Raw genomic sequence first — 18,059 nt, 5'->3', positions numbered from 1 at the left:
AGGCTTGTTTTTTAAGACTGTTTCAACCTTATTTTTATGGGTGGATTCTTTAGTATCTTCCAGTTTGAGTAGTTTTTTCTACTATTAACCATTCTCTCAATGAATCCTTTCTAAACAATGACTTAACTACCTATTGTTATGTAATAAAGTCTATTTAAAGCAGGGGTCTCAAACTCGCTGCATGTGCCCTCGGGCCGCGAGTTTGAGACCCCTGATTTAAAGTAAAAGTGTGGTACTGGGAAAAAAGGAAACAATGATTTAGATGTAGGTTATAAACTCATATGCCCCATAGGACAAGTGGATAGCATAAATTAATCAAATCAATTTGAGTGAACTGTAATGGACTGTTGTTAACTGGCTAATATGCAGGTATCATAAAATGGCATTCGAGACAACTGTTTAAAAGCCTTTTGGCCAAACTAAACGGCCTAAAGCTACAAATTTGGACCTATGATTTAGGTAATAATTGATCTTTAGATACATAAAATAATAAAGTATAAACTTTCTCTATATTACAGAAAATCCATGATCATTAGTTGTTTTTTCAAGTATTTGTCTTCTCACAAAGATTTATTTAGTTACTCCTGAAACACATCCTGCTAGTTTTTTGTTTGTTTTTGTTTCATTTTGGATTTGTTTGTTTGTTTTTAAGAGAAGGAGAGAGAGAGAGAGACAGAAACATCGAGCTGTTCCTATATGTACCCTGACCAGGGAATCAAACCAGCAACCTTCATGCTGCTGGAAGACACTCCAATGGAGTTATCCAGCCAGGGGCTTAATTTTTATTGAGTTTTTAAAGTGACAGAGAGAGGGGGGGAAGGGAAGCATTCGTTGTATATAGTTCCACTCAGTTGTGAATTCATTGGTTGCTTCCCATGTGTGCCTTAACGCGGGATCAAACCCACATCCTTATAATTTCAGGATGGCGCTCTTAACCAACAGAGTTAACCAGACAGAGCCCCTACTAGATTTTTTTTTTTTTTTTTTTTTTCATTTTTCTGAAGCTGGAAACAGGGAGAGACAGTCAGACAGACTCCCGCATGCGCCCGACCGGGATCCACCCGGCACGCCCACCAGGGGCGAAGCTCTGCCCACCAGGGGGCGATGTTCTGCCCCTCTGGGGCTTCGCCATGTTGCGACCAGAGCCACTCTAGCGCCTGAGGCAGAGGCCACAGAGCCATCCCCAGCGCCCGGGCCATCTTTGCTCCAATGGAGCCTTGGCTGCGGGAGGGGAAGAGAGAGACAGAGAGGAAAGCGCGGCGGAGGGGTGGAGAAGCAAATGGGCGCTTCTCCTGTGTGCCCTGGCCGGGAATCGAACCCGGGTCCTCCGCACGCTAGGCCGACGCTCTACCGCTGAGCCAACCGGCCAGGGCCCCTACTAGATTTTTAATGTTATCTTATATGTATATCCATTTCCCAGGTAACTTGAATTGTGACAGTTGATAAGTTCACTATCTAGTTATCTAGAAAGATAGGTATACAGATTAGGTATTGTAATAAACGTTTGAAAACACATGAAGGAGCAATAATTATGTTAGGAATATGGAGAGGTAATCAGCTAATACTTTTTAGAGGTAGATGACATTTAGCTGATATGTGAAGATTTAATTTTCTGGGCTAATTAGCATTCAATCTTTATTTTTACTTACTAGCCAGCTATTAAAATTGTACTTGTTTCAGGGAAAAAAGATATGTTGTTTATTCATCTTATCTTCATTTTTTCCCCAGATTTTGTGTACAAGTGCTTTGGGAAAATGGCTGATGTAAGCCTCAAGGAAGTAACCTTAATAGTGGGTGTGGTTACTGCCTGCTATTGGAACAGTCTATTTTGTGGTTTTGTTTTCGATGATGTTTCAGCAATACTGGATAATAAAGACCTGCATCCATCTACACCTTTAAAAACTTTATTTCAGAATGACTTCTGGGGAACCCCTATGTCTGAGGTAAGTAATTAATTGCTTATATATCACTTACAGGAATCTCAGATTTTAAAATATTCTATAGTTTATTATTCGGTATTCTTTTTTTTTTTTTTTTTTTTTTATATTTTTCTGAAGCTGGAAACAGGGAGAGACAGTCAGACAGATTCCTGCATGCGCCCGACCAGGATTCACCCGGCACGCCCACCAGGGGCGAAGCTCTGCCCACCAGGGGGCGATGCTCTGCCCCTCCGGGGCATCGCCATGTTGCGACCAGAGCCACTCTAGCGCCTGGGGCAGAGGCCAAGGAGCCATCCCCAGCGCCCGGGCCATCTTTGCTCCAATGGAGCCTTGGCTGCGGGAGGGGAAGAGAGAGACAGAGAGGAAGGAGGGGGTGGGGGTGGAGAAGCAAACGGGCGCTTCTCCTTATGTGCCCTGGTCGGGAATCGAACCTGGGTCCCCCGCACTCCAGGCCGACGCTCTACCGCTGAGCCAACCGGCCAGGGCCATTATTCGGTATTCTTGATCAACATCATCATAGTATTTAATATATTTTCCCCCAAAGATTTTATTACACATAACACATTGTAAAACATTGAATAGAAACTTGTAGATGTGATTATCGTTTTTAAAGCAGTACTTGTTTCTTTCCTGTTTGTGTGCCATGGCTTAATCTCTTAAAAAATAATACATGTGTGTGAAAAGCAAATATAAACGTGTCCTATCTCTTCTCTAATAGTTATTTTGATTTTCTATTGAGAACCTTAAAGCAGGGGTCTCCAAACCTTTTACACAGGGGGCCAGTTCACTGTCCCTCAGACTATTGGAGGGCTGCCAAATACAGTGGTCCTCTCACTGACCACCAATGAAAGAGGTGCCCCTTCCAAAAGTGCAGTGGGGGCTGGATAAATGGCCTCAGGGGGCCGCATTGCGGCCCGCGGGCCGTAGTTTGGGGACACCTGCCTTAAAGTTTAGTTCATTTTTATGAGGGTACTATTACTTTGCCAGTAACTTTATTTTGAAGGTCAGTGTTAAATTGGAATTAAATGCTTGTCAGTTTGGATCATACAGATTAGATTCTAATTTTAGTTCAACTATATAATAGCTGTGTGAAATAGGTTGGAATACAGTTTTTTAGGTGACAAGTCACAATAACAATAATGCCTTGAGGATAAATAAATGAATTAATATTTCTACGGTAACAGGCACATAGTTGTTGTAATTTAATCTATAATATTTTTTTATCATTAGAGATTGTCAATCTTTATTCATGGCCTATTTTTGCTTTCTTCAACTTGGGAAGTTTCACAAGCAGGGGGATAGAATCTTTCATTTCCCTGGTCATGAGCACATAAGTATTTTTTCCTTTTAAATAAGCAAACTTTATTTTCTTGCAGCCTTCCTGTTTTTACCCAATTCTAGCCTTAAAAATAAATTTTTTGATAACAAGGGGAAATTTGGTCCACTACTATAACATGCATTATTTTCTAGACAGTTTTTCTCTTGACCCCTCCCCGTTCTTACCCACAGAGACCCTTGAACTATGTGTACATTTCCCCATTTTACGGCAGTGTGTTTTGTGATTTAATCATGACATTGAGATTTTTTACCTGAAAGGTTAGCTGGCCAGGTTAAAGAGCTCATGAAAGTTACACCACAATATTAATACCATACTTTGTGATTTTTCTCAGCTTTGCAGATGAAAATTTGATTTTATTCAGAGCACCTATAAAAAAGGACATGCTAAGAAGTAATAAGCTCAGATGGAATGTATGAACAAATTAGAATAACTATTTATAATGAAGAGTGTTCCTCCCTGGTATTTTCTGATAGGCATCTTCTTTCCCTATGGGGAAATGTGCCACTAAGGAAAATTATTTTAAGTAGTATGTAGATGTCACTAGGCTTCTTGACAAGCCTAGAATTAGCACTTTCAAAGGCCTAATGGTTGATGTTATCAAATAATGATAGCCTGGAAGCTTGCACAGGCACAAACCTTTGTAATGGTATTTGTGCCATTGTAGATCTTAAAGATGCATTTTGGGCTTAAGCCATTCTCCTGAACTACATGAATACTACCATAGGGAATCTTTAGATTCCTGGTTCTCTCACTCTTTAGATTTATCTCTTTGGTAAGCCCATTCCTTAGATATATAATACTCTGTTTATTGATGTTCTCTTGTATTGCAACCCTGGCTATACATAGAATCTGACTGGGGCACTTTAAAAAAATATATTACCAAGGCTTTACTTTGAATTTATTCTATTTATTACAGTTATCTCAGAGTGGCATCAATATATTTTGTTCTGTTTGTGTTTTTGCTTTCTTCTTGTTTTTGTGGAATTTTGAGTAGGAGGGCAGTATGTAAGTTATATAGGTGATTGGTGCAGCCATGGTGGAGAACCACTGAGCTGTAACAAGCCATACTCTTCTGCCATTTGGCCTATCAGGTTTTGTGTTAAGGTAACTTCTGCAAATATCTCGTCTTACTATATTTTTCCATTCCTATATGGAGATTCACGTAAACGGAATTGTGAACTTATTTTTCATTATATTTGTGCTTCTCCTGTTGTCAACTAATACTGTAAGTAAATTTTCCTTGACTATACCTGAATGTAATAATGATCTGAATTGTCTTGTTTATAATGGAACTAGCTATTTTATTGTATTTTCATGGAATAAATTTGATATCTAAGCTAATGATTATGACAGTAGACTCTTACTTAAATGGATTATTAATGAATTTGGAAACAATTAGTTTTATTAATAATTTTTTTTGTTATTATCTATGGCATATATATATATCTAATAGACCTAACAAAGAATTATATATATACTACAATTAAAAATACCTATTGCCTGTCACTTTTTTTCTTCATCCTTTTAGCTGTCAAGTATGTTCTAATGGAACATTTCAAGCACTCGCAGTGTTTCTAGAACCTCTTTATGCCTTTTGGTTTTGGTACAGCTCATGTCATTGTGATATAGTGCCTTGAAAACAATGTTGTATGCCTGAATTGAAATAAAAAGAATGTATACACTGCCAGTCAAGATGGCAGCATAGGTGGACATGGCACTCACTTTCCCTACAACCACATCAAAACTACAGAACAACTATCGTTGAGAACCACCTGAAATCTGGCTGAACAGGAATCATACAACTAGGGCATTAAAGAGTACTAATAGGAGGTGAAGACACAGAAAGGGCTGCTCCCATAGCCACCTGTGGTGCGGTAGATAACTGCAGGGAGGAATATCTTGGCTGCATAGTTCCCGCGTTAGGTGCAAGGAGTCCTACCCCCACACCAGGCCCCCAAGCCCACGGTTTTAGTGCTGGGAAGAAAAGTTCCATAACTTCTGGCTGTAAAAACCTGCAGGAATTGAAGCTGAGGGCAACAGAGGGCTGCTGGAGTCCCAGTCAGTTTCTCTTAAAGGGCCAACATACAGACTTAACTTTCTCGAACTCACTCCCTCTGAGTTCCAGCACTGAGGCAACAGTTCAAAGGGTACCAGGTACATATGGAGAGGAACTGAATTGCCTGGCATCATAGTGAGAGCTGGGGCACTTTCTCCCAGACAGAAATGCTAGCAGAGGTCATTGTCCCTTTGATGAATCCCCGCCCCCCAGCCATATCTGAGATCCCATCAATCTGGCTCACACTGTTTTCCCCATCTTGGTGATTCCCTGAGCCCCCCACCCCCCACCCCTACCATCACCATCACACGCAAGTGGTTTCTAGGGGCTTTTTCCTGGGAATATCCTGTTGGCTTTATGCTTCAGATATTTCTAAAATCTCTCAAACAGCATCTGGCCTCATTGTGCCCCAAACCTCTTGCTAAGTAGCCCCAGACCTGGCATTAGTAGCATCCAGCCTTGGTTTACAGATTGGCCCCACTTGGACAGATTGCTTTGTTGCTCATGCTAGTGCTCCCAGGCATAACACAGGGCGGCTGACCTTGGCCTGCACCTCCCAGGAAACCCCAGAGCCAGCACACCCAGTGGACAACTTCAGAGCACATTGGAAAACCACCACCAAACCACCACCAAACCACCTCCTCAAGCAACACACTCAAGGGGTGAACTCTGGACACCAGAGCCCCAGTAAAGTCCTGCTCTTTGAGGTGGCATCCTGCACAGCTGATTCTTCAAGGTAGTCAGAGGTAGGTGGTTATATCCAGTCCTTGTAGCTGATCATCCTAGGGGTAAATCTCTCCCATTGATGTGCCAACAGCAAGCAAGGCTCAACTACAAGAGGAGGCTGTACACAGCCCACACAGGGGGCATAACTCTATCCGCAGCTTGGGTTATCAGGGAGGCTCTGCCACTGCACCCTCCAGAACACCTACTACGTTAGGCCACTCTATCAAGTTTGAGAGCTGTAGTAGTTCTACCTAATACACAGAAACAAACACAGAAAGGCTGCCAAAAAAGGAGACAAACATGTCCCAAATGAAAGAACAGAAGAAAATGCCAGAAGAAAAACTAAAGAAAATAGAGATAAGCAATCTAGATGAAGAGTTCAAAACACTGGTTATAAGAATGCTCAATGAACTTAATGAGAACCTTAGCAGCACAAAGAAGGACTAGTCAGAAATAATGGATACACTGACTGAAATGAAGAATAATTATCAGGGAATCAATGATAGCACAGAGGAAGCCTAGAATCGAATCAGCAATTTGGAATATAAGGAAGCAAAAATACCCAATCAGAGCAATAAAAAGAAAGAATTTTTTAAAAATGGGGATAGTTGTAAAAAGCCCGTGGAACAACTTCAAAAATATCAACATTCACTTCATAAGGGTGCTGTAAGAAGTGGAGAGAAAGCAAGAAATTGAAAACCTATTTGAAAAAATAATGACAGAAAACTTCCCTAACCTGGTGAAGGAAATAGGCAAGTCCAGGAAGCACAGAGAGTCCCAAACAAGATGAGCTCAAAAGAGCTCCACACCAAGACACATCATAATTGAAAGGCCAAGGGTTAAAGACAGAGAATCTTAAAAGCAACAAGACAAAACAGTTATTTACCTACAACGGAGGTTCCATAAGACTCAGCAGATTTTTCAGCAGAATTTTGCAGGTGAGAAGGGAGTGGCAAGGTATTTTCAAAGTGATGAAAAGCAAGGGCCTACAACCAAGATTTCTCTAACAAGCAAAAGTATCATTTAGAATTGAAGAACAGAAAAAACTTTCTAGACAAGAAGAAGCTAAAGGAATTTATCACCAGCAAACCAGTGTTATATGAAATATTAAAGAGTTTTCTTAAGAAGAAAAAAAGGACAAAAAATATGAATAAAATTGCAAAAAATACATAACTAACAACTAAATCTAAAAAATAATAATAATAAACTAACAAGCAGAAAAGAAAATAAAAAGAATGTCTAGGAATTAGCCAAGCAAGAAAAAACATTTTAGGTTGACACCACTCATGTTGTATGCAGTCAGTACAACAGAGATATCAAAATATACCTGATTTCAAAATGACCAGTGTTTGTTGCTTGTGCTTCCATATGTTCTCTAGTAAGGATGAACAGACTGAAACCTGACTGTATATACTGTATATACTGTAGTATATACCAAACTATGGTAAGGGGTAGGAGAGCAAGGAATCTCTCTGAGTGTGCATTCCCTTACGTGAATTACAAGAAATAATATTTTATGTGTTTTTCACCTGTGTGTTTTATTCTGAAATCTGATTTGATTTTGTCTTAGAATAAAAATATTTTTATTTAAATATGACTTTTAGTTTATAATGAAATTTAGAACTTTGTATAAAATTTGGTATGTTGCTGAGGGAAACTACAATTGCAAAGATGTCTATTCATTCTAAGAAAGTTTTTGCCCCTTGTGTTCTCTGTGTAGTATTTGGGGATTTTCAGTTTAATACATTCAGGTTTATACATTATGAACATGTTTTTCATAAAACAACTAGATAGTACCTTTTGGAGTTGTTTCTCTTTAAACTACTGGTATTTTATTCTTATATTTCCTTTTAAAGATCTAGGCAGCAATTATATATAAATACTTGTACTGTATTGGTAATAGATTGGGAAGCAGGCTTTGGAGAGAATCTTGTGCTCAAATTTAATGCCACTATTTTTCTATTTTAATCTGTATACTAGAGAAGAATTATTCATTAAACTTTGTTCCTCTACTATTACTTAGCTGACTACCATATATATTAGAGAGGAATTGGCCTTGTTTGGTGATTAAGGAAATAGTGTATTGTGTTATTCATAGGGCATTTCATTACTTTATTGCTATTTCTCAGCCAAATAATATATACTTTTAATGGTAAATGCAATGATGAGTTTATATACCCCAAAGGACCAACATACTTAGTAATCAGTGGTTGTTTTTTCCTTTTAGGAAAGAAGCCACAAATCTTATCGTCCCTTAACAGTATTGACATTTCGCCTAAATTATTTGCTCAGCGAACTGAAACCAACGTCATATCACCTTCTAAATATGATTTTTCATGCTGGGGTCAGTGTGATATTTCTTAAAGTCTGCAAACTTTTTCTGGACAACAGAAGTAGTGTGATTGCTTCTTTACTCTTTGCAGTACACCCAGTACACACAGAAGCAGTAAGTAAAACTGTAAATTAATGTTTATTTCATTCTTTTTACAAAGTCTACACAGTAATTATAAAGGTATATATATATTTTTTAAAATCATATTTAACCGTGACTTTATTTTTTTTTTTTTTATATAGAAAATTAAGTTAACAGAGTGACACTGATCAATGAGAGTACATAGGTTTCAGGCAAACATTTCTATAGCATTTGAACTGTTGATTATGTTGTATACCATCACCCAAAGTAAAATCATTTTCTGTCACCTTATATTTGTCCCTCTTTACACCCTTCCCCCACTGCCTTCCCCCCTTCTCCCTCTTCCTGGTAACCACTTCATTTTTATTTATGTCCATGAGTCTCAGTTTTATATCCCATCTAAGTGTGAAATCATACAATTCTTAACTTTTTCTGTTTTACTTATTGATATTTTACTCACTATAAGGTTCTCAAGGTCCATCCATGTTGTCATAAATGTCACTATGTCATCATTTCTTGTGGCTGAGTAGTATTCCATAGTATATATGGACCACATCTTTATCCAATTCTCTATCAAGGGACACTTTGGTTTCCATGTCTTGGCCACTGTGAATAATGCTGTGATGAACATGGGGGTTCATGTGTCTTTACATACCTATGTTTTTGAGTTTTGGGGGTAGATACCTAGGAGAGGGATTGCTGGGTCATACAGTAATTCTATTCATTATTTTTTGAGGAACCACCATACCTTCTTCCATAATGGCTGTACTAATTTGCATTTCCATCAGCAGTGAATGAGAATTCCTTTTTCTCCACAGCCTCTCCAACACTTGTTATGAACTGTCTTGTTAATAATAGCTTATCTAACAGGTGAGGTGATATCTCACTGTAGTTTTGATTTGCATTTATCAAATAGCTAGTAAAGATGAATATCTTTTCATATATCTATTGGCCATTTGTATGTCCTCTTTGGAGAAGTGTATGTTCATGTCCTCTTCCCCTTTTTTTCTTTTTGTATTTTTCCAAAGCTGGAAACGGGGAGGCAGTCAGACTGACTCTCGCATGCGCCCGACCGGGATCCACCCGGCATGCCCACCAGGGGGTGATGCTCTGCCCATCTTGGGGCGTCGGCTCTGCCGCAATCAGAGCCATTCTAGCGCCCGAGGCAGAGGCCACAGAGCCATCCTCAGCGCCCGGGCAAACTTTGCTCCAGTGGAGCCTTGGCTGCGGGAGGGGAAGAGAGACAGAGATGAAGGAGAGGGGTAGGGGTGGAGAAGCAGATGGGCGCTTCTCCTGTGTGCCCTGGCCAGGAATCGAACCCAGGATTCCTGCATGCCAGGCCGACGCTCTACCACTGAGCTAACCGGCCAGGGCCCTCTTCCCATTTTTTTTTTTTTCTGCTGAGATCCTTTTATTGAAGAATCAAATCCATATGCTTGTCCCCACAACCGTCCCAGACAAACTGCTTCTGTATGTGGTGTCTGCTGAGGGAAATGCCTGAGCACCCGGCGGACTCAGCACTCTCCATACTTGGCCAAAAAGAGTGCACTGCGGCTCTTCACAACGCCATTGCAGAACAAACATTTGTTGCCATACACCACTCCATCAGATCCACAGTGAGGCATATATTCCATAGTGCACATTTCAGAATAATTGCTGCACTCAATACAACGATCATCATGCAGTTTTCTGAGATAAAGTCCTTTTTCCTGGTTCTGCATGCAGAACATGCATTCATTGCTGTATGTTTTCTGATCAGAGCCACATATCGGTTTAAAGTGCCTTGGGCATGCAATCCTGGAGCTTTTACTCAGGTACTTGGAGCAGTCCACCGCCATCCCTGGGGCTGGTGGAGAGACAGCCCAAGCAGTGGCTGCTAGAGCAAGAATGGCAAAAGCAGAGATGGCCTTCATTGTGATGATGAGCGACAGGGTGTTTGAGATACACAGCTCTGAGCAAAGAGTAGGATTTACAGGTTACTCAGCAAACTGTTCAAAGACTGTCCAAGAGGCGCTTCCAGTATTACATCATCCAAGGACTCTCTTCCCATTTTTTAATTGGACTGTTTGCTTATTTATTGCTGAGCTTTGTGAGTTCTTTGTATATTTTGGATATTAACTCCTTATAGGAGCTGTTGTTTTCAAATATCTCCCATCTAGGCTTCCTATTTGTCTTGTCAGCTTCTTTTGCTGTGCAGAAGCTCTTTTGTTTGATATAGTTCCATTTATTTTTGCCTTTACTGCCCTTGTCTTTGGGTTCAAATTCATAGATTGTTCTCTCTGGCCAAGGTCCAAGAGTTTAATATCTATGTTTTGTTCTATGTAATTTATTGTTTCAGATCTTATATTTAGGAGTTTGATCTATTTTGAGTTAATTTTTGTGCAAGGAGACAAACTATAGTCAAGATTTATTCTTTTGCATGTGGCTTTCCAATTTTCCCAGCAGCATTTATTTTCTTCATTGTGTGTTTTTGGCTCTTTTGTCAAAGATGATTTCTCTATATATATGTGGTTTTATTTCTGGGCTCTCGATTCTGTTCTGTTGGTCTGTATGGTTGGTTTTCTGCCAACAACATGCTATTTTGTTTACCGTAGCTCTATAGTATAATTTGAAGTCAGTTAGTGTGATACCTCAGCTTGATCTTTTTCCTTAGGATTGCTCTGGCTATTCGGGGTTTTTTATGGTTCCATACAAACCTGGTAGTTTTTTGTTCTATTTCTTGAAATACGATTTGGGATTTTGATGAGGAGTGCATTAGATTTGTATATCGCTTTGGGCAATATAGCCATTTTAATTATATTGAGTCTTCCAATTCAAAAACTTGGAATATTTTTCTGTTTCATTGTGTCTTTTTCAATTTCTCTCAGTAATGTTTTGTTATTTTCAGAATATAGGTTTTTCACATATGTTATTAATTTTTTTACGAGGTATTTTACATTTTTGATTGCAAATGTAAAAGGAATTGTTTTTTTTTTTTTAGTTCATTTTCTGAATTTTTATTGTTGGCATATAGAAAAGCAATAGAAATTTTTTTTTTTCACAGACAGAGAGAGTCAGAGAGAAGGATAGACAGATAGGAACGGAGAGAGATGAGAAGCATCAATCATCAGTTTTTTGTTGAGACACGTTAGTTGTTCATTGATTGCCTTCTCATATGTGCCTTGACCAGGGGGCTACAGCAGACTAAGTAACCCCTTGCTCAAGCCAGCGACTTTGGGTCCAAGCTGGTGAGCTTTGCTCAAACCAGATGAGCCCACGCTCAAGCTGGCGACCTCGGGGTCTCAAACCTGGGTCCTCCGCATCCCAGTCCGATGCTCTATCCACTGCGCCACAGCCTGGTCAGGCGAAAAGCAATAGACTTTTCTTTTCTTTTCTTTTTTTTTTTACAGAGAGAGAGTCAGAGAGAGGGATAGATAGGGTCAGACAGACAGCAACGGAGAGATGAGAAGCATCAGTCATTAGTTTTTCGTTGCATATTGTGACACCTTAGTTGTTCATTGATTGCTTTCTCATATGTGCCTTGACCGCGGGCCTTCAGCAGACCGAGTAACCCCTTGCTCGAGCCAGCGACCTGGGGTCCAAGCTGGTGAGCTTTCGCTCAAACCAGATGGGCCCGTGCTCAAGCTGGCGACCTCGGGGTCTCGAACCTGGGTCCTTGGCATCCCAGTCCGACTCTATCCACTCACTGTGCCACTGCCTGGTCAGCAATAGACTTTTGTATATTGATTTTGTATTCTTCAACTTTACTGTATCAGTTTATTGTTTCTAATAGTCTTTTTGGTAGAGTCTTTGGGGTTTTCTATATACAAGATCATGTAATCTGCAAAAAGAAATACCTTTACTTCTTATTTCCCTTCATGGATGCTGTTTATTTCTTTTTTGTTTTTGTTTTGTTTTAGTTAGAGGTTGGGAGGCAGAGACAGACTCCTGCATGTGCCCCAACCTGGATCCACCTGGCAAGTCCACTAGGGAGCAATGCTCTGCCCATCTGGGGCCCTTGCTCCATTACAGCTGGAGCCAAACACTGAGGCAGAGGCCATGGAGCCATCCTCAGTGCCTGAGACCAACTTGCTCAATCAAGCCTTGGCTGTATGAGGAGAGGAGAAGAGAGAGATAGAGAGAAAGAGGGAGAGAAGTGGGGCTGAGAGGTTGAAGAAGCAGATGGTTGCTTCTCCTGTGTGCCCTGGTCGGGAATTGAACCCGGGACATCTACATGCCAGGCCAATACTATACCACTGAACCAACTCTGGGTGCCTTTTATTTCTTTCTCTTGCCTGATTGCTCTGGCAAAACTTCCAGAATTATGTTGAATAAGAGTGAAGAGAGTGGGCATCTTTGTCTTTTTTCTGATTTTAGAAGAAAAGCCTTCATTTTTTTCACCATTTAGTATGATATTAGCTGATGGTTAGTCATATATGGCCTTTATTATGTTGCGGTACTTTCATTCTATTCAGATTTTATTGAGTGTTTTAAACAGAAAAGGATGTTGTATCTTATTGAATGCCTTTTCTGTATCTATTGATAGGATCATATGATGTTTGTTCTTTGTTTTGTTGGTATATAGTGTATTACATTGATTGATATCCATATGTTGAACCATCCTTGTGCTACTGGAATGAATCCCACTTGATTGTGATGTATTATTTTTTTTAATGTGTTACTGTATTCAATTTGCTAGTATTTTGTTTAGGACTTTTGCATATGTATTCATTAGAGATATTGATCTATAGTTCTTTTGTGTGTGCGTTTTCCTTGCCAGGTTTTGGTATGAGGGTTATGTTGGCTTCATAAAATGTGTTGGGGCATATTGCTTCTCTTTTTTGGAAGACTTTGAGAAGGATAGGCACCAAATCTTCTTTGAATATTTGGTAGAATTCACTAGTATAGCCATCTGGTCCTAGACTTTTGTTTTTTGGGGAAAATTTTGATAGTTCTTTTTCCTTTCTTTCTGCTTATAGGTCTATTTAGGTTTTCCACTTCTACTGGAGTCACTCTAGGAAGATTGGTTAGTTCTAGCAATTTATTCATTTTCTCCAGGTTGTTAAATTTGGTAGCATATAATTTTTCATCTATTCTACTGTGATCCTTTGTATATCTATGATGTCTGTGGTAATTTTTCCTCTTTCATTTCAAATTTTTTTTATATGAGCCCTTCCCTTTTTTTCCTTAGTCTAACCAGTGATTTATGGATTTATTATCTTTTCAAAGATCCAGCTCCTTGTTGTTTTAATCTTTTCTATAGGTTTTTTTTTGTTCTGTATTTCATTTAGTTCTGCTCTAATTTTTACTATTTCCTTTTTTCTGCTGACTTTGGTTGCCTTTGTTCTTCTTTTTCTGGTTCCTTCAGATGTGATGTTAGGTTGTTTACTTGGGATCTCTCTTGTTTCTTGATATAAGCCTGTAATGATACAAACTTCCCTCTTATTATTGGTTTTCCTGCACCCCAGATATTTGATATGTCATGTCATCATTTTCATTTCTCTGTATATATCTTTTGATCTTTGCTTTTATATCTTCTTAGACACAGTCATTTTTTAGAGGTATGTTGTTTAATTTCTACATTTTTGTGGGATTGTTTTTGTTTCTGTTTTATAGTTGAATTCTAGTTTCAAAGCCTTATGATGAGAAAATATGCTTGGTATAATTTCAATCTTCCTGAATTTGTTGATTTTAATTTTCTTGCCCAGCATTTGGTCTATCCTTGAAAATGTTTCATGCACACCGGAGAAGACTTTATAATCTGACCTTTTGGGATGAAATAGCCTGTAAATGTCTATTATGTCCATTTGGTCCAGAGTGTCGTTACACACCAATAAATCTTTATTGATTTTCTGTTTGAATGATCTATTTATTCCATCAATGGTATATTGAAATCTTCCAAGTATGATTGTGTTTTTGTTTGCTTCTATTTTTAGATCAGTTAATAGAGGTCTTACATATTTTGGTGCATATATATATTGAAGTATTATGTCTTCTTGATACAGTGTCCGATTTATCATAATGAAATGTTCATCTTTGTCTATAGTTACCTTTGTTGTCTTCAAGTCAGCATTATCAGATATGAGTATGGCTATACCTGCTTTTCTTTGGATATTATTTGCTTGGAGAATCATTTTCCAACCTTTTACTTTGAAACTACCTTTGTCCTTGGAGTTTAGATGTGTCTCTTGGAGGCAGCATATGGTTGGGTTTTGCTTTTTGATCCAATCTGATACTCTATTCCTCTGTATTGGTGAGTTCAGTCTATTTACATTTAGGGTAATTATTGACATTTGAGAATTTCCTATAGCCATTTTATGTTTTGTTTTCTGGTAGCTCTGTGTATTGTTTAGTTCTTTTCTTTTTTGTTTCTGTCACTTGTTTTTGTTTGGTGGTATTCTATACTTTATTTCTTTTTTTTTAAACTATATTTCAATAGTGGCTTTTTGTGGGTGGTTACCTCCTTTAGATTATTAAGAGAAAATTGCTGATATGTACAAGAATCCTTTGTTTATGAGTACTTCTGCATTCCATCCTCCTTTGCTACTACAGATCTTTATCTTCTCCCCTTTTGTGTTATTGTTGTCACAGAATAGCCTTGTTTTTATTGTGACCTTGTTTGAGCTTTTACTTTTTGATTTGTTTTGGGTTTTTTTTGTCTGGTCAAATGACCCCCTTGATCATTTCCTGCAGTGGGGGTTTTCTGATGATAAATTCCCTCACCTTCTGTATGTCTGTAAAAGTTTTCATTTCTCATATTTGAAGGATAATTTTGATGGGTATAGTCTTCTTAGTTAGTAATTCCTCTCTTTCTGTATTTTGAATTTTGGTTCCACTCTCTTTTGGCTTGTACAGTTTCTGCTGAGAAGTCTGATGATAACTAATGGGCTTTCCTTTGTATGTTGTGTTCCTCTTTTTGCTAGCTGCCTTTAGGATTCTTTCTTTGTCATTGATTTTTGACAGTTTTATTACAATGTGCCTTGAAGTAGATCCGTTTGGGTTTTGGTAACTTGGCATTATTTGTTTCTTGGATTTGAAGCTCTCTTTCCATGGTCTTGGGAATTTTTCATCAATTATTTGTTTGAATAGGCTCTCCATTCCTTTCTCCCTCTCTTATATATCCATTTTTCTTATATTGCTCTTTCTGATGGAGTCAGACAATTCTTATAGAGCTCTCTTGGTTTTTTAAATGCATGAGTCTCTCTCCTCTGAGTATCTCTAGTTGCCTATCTTCAATGTCACTGATTCCTTCCTTTATCTGGCTTGTTCTATTAGCCAAACTTGCTACCTCAATTTTCAATTCATGTATTGAGTTCTTCATCACTGTTTTAAAAGTTTCAATATCTTTGGTAAGGTGCTTGGTTTATTTTTTGAGCTCATTAAGTTGCCTACTAGTGTCTTCTTGCATCTCATTGAATATTTTTAGAACTTCAGTTTTGATTCCTCTCTCATTGTAACTCTAAGGTTTCCATGTAACTGAAATTTTTTTCTGGAGATTTTTCATTTTCTTTCTGAATTACATCTCTGTCTTGTGTAGCCATGGTATTTGATTTCTTCTTCCTGATGACATTGAGACTGGTATTGTTAAGAATCCTAACAAGAAAACAACCAAAAAACTGAAAATTTCTAAAAAGTACAATAAGTAATTGACAAGTTTAAAATATGATATTATGACAGTAAAAAAAAAACACACAAAATAAGATCAAAATAAAAAAAAATCACAAAGAAACCCTGAAAAAAAAATAATTAAAGAAAATGAAATTTTAAAGGGAAAAAATGAAGGAAAAGTTAATTTTGGTTTTGACAGGTTTCCTCCATTAAGTGTTACTGTATTACAACTTTTAGCTCTGTGAAGTTCCTGGGCTGTCTGCTGAGATGTTGCTGTCACAGCGATGTAAGCAGGGCCACAGTTGTGGTGGTGGTAGGGCATGTTGTGAGGGCTTTTCAGCTTCGGCTTTATGGCTTCAGCTTTCTAGCTTTCTGGCTCTAGCAATGGTGGTTTCAGGCTTCCGGTCACACTCCTCCCCACATCTTAACAGACCTGGGGACCAGACATGGGGCACTTCTGTTCTTCAGGGGAGAGAATAGCTCTGGAGAGCCAGCTGGGGGTTTTGTCTCTACCACTCTCAATACCATGAGGTGAGGGAGGCAGGATCTGGGAGACTGGGGGGCTGCACTTTTAGTTTTCTCTGTTTCTGCCGAGTGCAGGCTGCAGACAGATCACGGGAATACTGGCCACAACCACATACTCTGGCTGCTTTGGTAGCTTGGTTTATTTGCCCCTCTTTCTCATTGCTCCTTCCAGAAGAAGGAGACCCTCTCTGGGTTCCCCTCTCTGTACCCCTCAGACATAATCCAAACAGCCTGAGCTTCCCTCCTCCCCACAGCAGACCATGAATGTGTTTTATCTTCCACCCTCCTTTTACACCATCCCACCTTTACTCCATTCAGTGATGGATCTTTCAGAAGTACATGTGAGCTCAGCTGGAGTTCCATCGCTGTGTTATAGTTGTTCAACTTGTGGAAATTTCAAGGGGGGGAGTTCAGCAGTATCTCTCACACAGCCATCATTCCAACCAAGACTTTATTATAGACACTTTTTTCTTTTTCCCAGTGAGAGGAAGGGAAATAGAGACAGACTCCTGCTTGTGCCCCAACCAGGATCCATCCAGCAGTCCCCACCTGGGGCCGTGCTTGCAACTGAGCTATTTTTAGCACCTGATGCAAGGCTTCAGTGATCCATCCTCAGTGCCTGGGGCCATAGCACTCAAAACAGTCAAGCCATAGCTGGAGGAAGGGAAGAGAGAGAGAGAGGAGTGGGAGGGGTGGAAAAGCAGATGGTCACTTCTCTTGTGTGCCCTGCCTGGGAATCCAACCTGGGGCATTTACACGCCAGACTGACACTACCACTGACCCATCTGGACAGAGCTATTATACACACTTAAATTACTGCAATAAATCTTAACTCCCCAGTGCATGGAATCTAATTTTTTTTTTTTTTTCCTGAAGCTGGAAACGGGGAGAGACAGTCAGACAGACTCCCGCATGCGCCCGACCGGGATCCACCTGGCACGCCCACCAGGGTCGACACTCTGCCCACCAGGGGGCAATGCTCTGCCCCTCCGGGGCGTCGCTCTGCCGCGACCAGAGCCACTCTAGCGCCTGGGGCAGAGGCCAAGGAGCCATCCCCAGCGCCCGGGCCATCTTTGCTCCAATGGAGCCTTGGCTGCGGGAGGGGAAGAGAGAGACAGAGGAAGGAGGGGAGGAGGGGCATCAATAAATACAATTATTCGTAACTAAATGTTCTATTAATATAAATTTTAAATATTTTTAATTGCCATTGATTTCTTTTCAAAGGACAGAAAATAGTAAATAAGACAAATTTAATGAGACAAAAATAATACCAAAATTATGCAAACGTGAGCAGACATCCTAACAAATGATGATACTGAGTAGTTTTATATTGTCTGTTGCCATGTGTTTCAAAATTGTGGGCTGTTTTTACTGATCCCAGTATGTCCATCAGCTCCTACCTACCAAGAAATAGTCAAAGTATAACTTTTTCTTCTTAACCTTGAAACTCCAAAATTGCTTCTCAGCAGAGTA

The 18,059-nt window shown here is 39.4% G+C and overlaps 1 protein-coding gene across 1 annotated transcript in view; it reads left to right on the top strand.

The window, feature by feature from the left end:
- TMTC3 (transmembrane O-mannosyltransferase targeting cadherins 3) overlaps window positions 1-18,059 on the top strand; it is an 83,403-nt gene that overhangs the window by 25,491 nt on the left and 39,853 nt on the right. Inside the window, exons 2-3 of the mRNA XM_066368671.1 lie at window positions 1,729-1,943; window positions 8,289-8,507. Of these exons, the coding sequence (XP_066224768.1) occupies window positions 1,755-1,943; window positions 8,289-8,507 (408 nt within the window). The 5' untranslated portion in view covers window positions 1,729-1,754. The remainder of the gene's footprint in view (window positions 1-1,728; window positions 1,944-8,288; window positions 8,508-18,059) is intronic.

The sequence above is a fragment of the Saccopteryx leptura genome, chromosome 2, assembly GCF_036850995.1.
Source record: "Saccopteryx leptura isolate mSacLep1 chromosome 2, mSacLep1_pri_phased_curated, whole genome shotgun sequence".
NCBI lineage: Eukaryota > Metazoa > Chordata > Mammalia > Chiroptera > Emballonuridae > Saccopteryx > Saccopteryx leptura.
The sequence above is the reverse complement of the archived record's forward strand: the minus strand, read 5'-3'. Positions and strand labels throughout refer to the sequence as shown.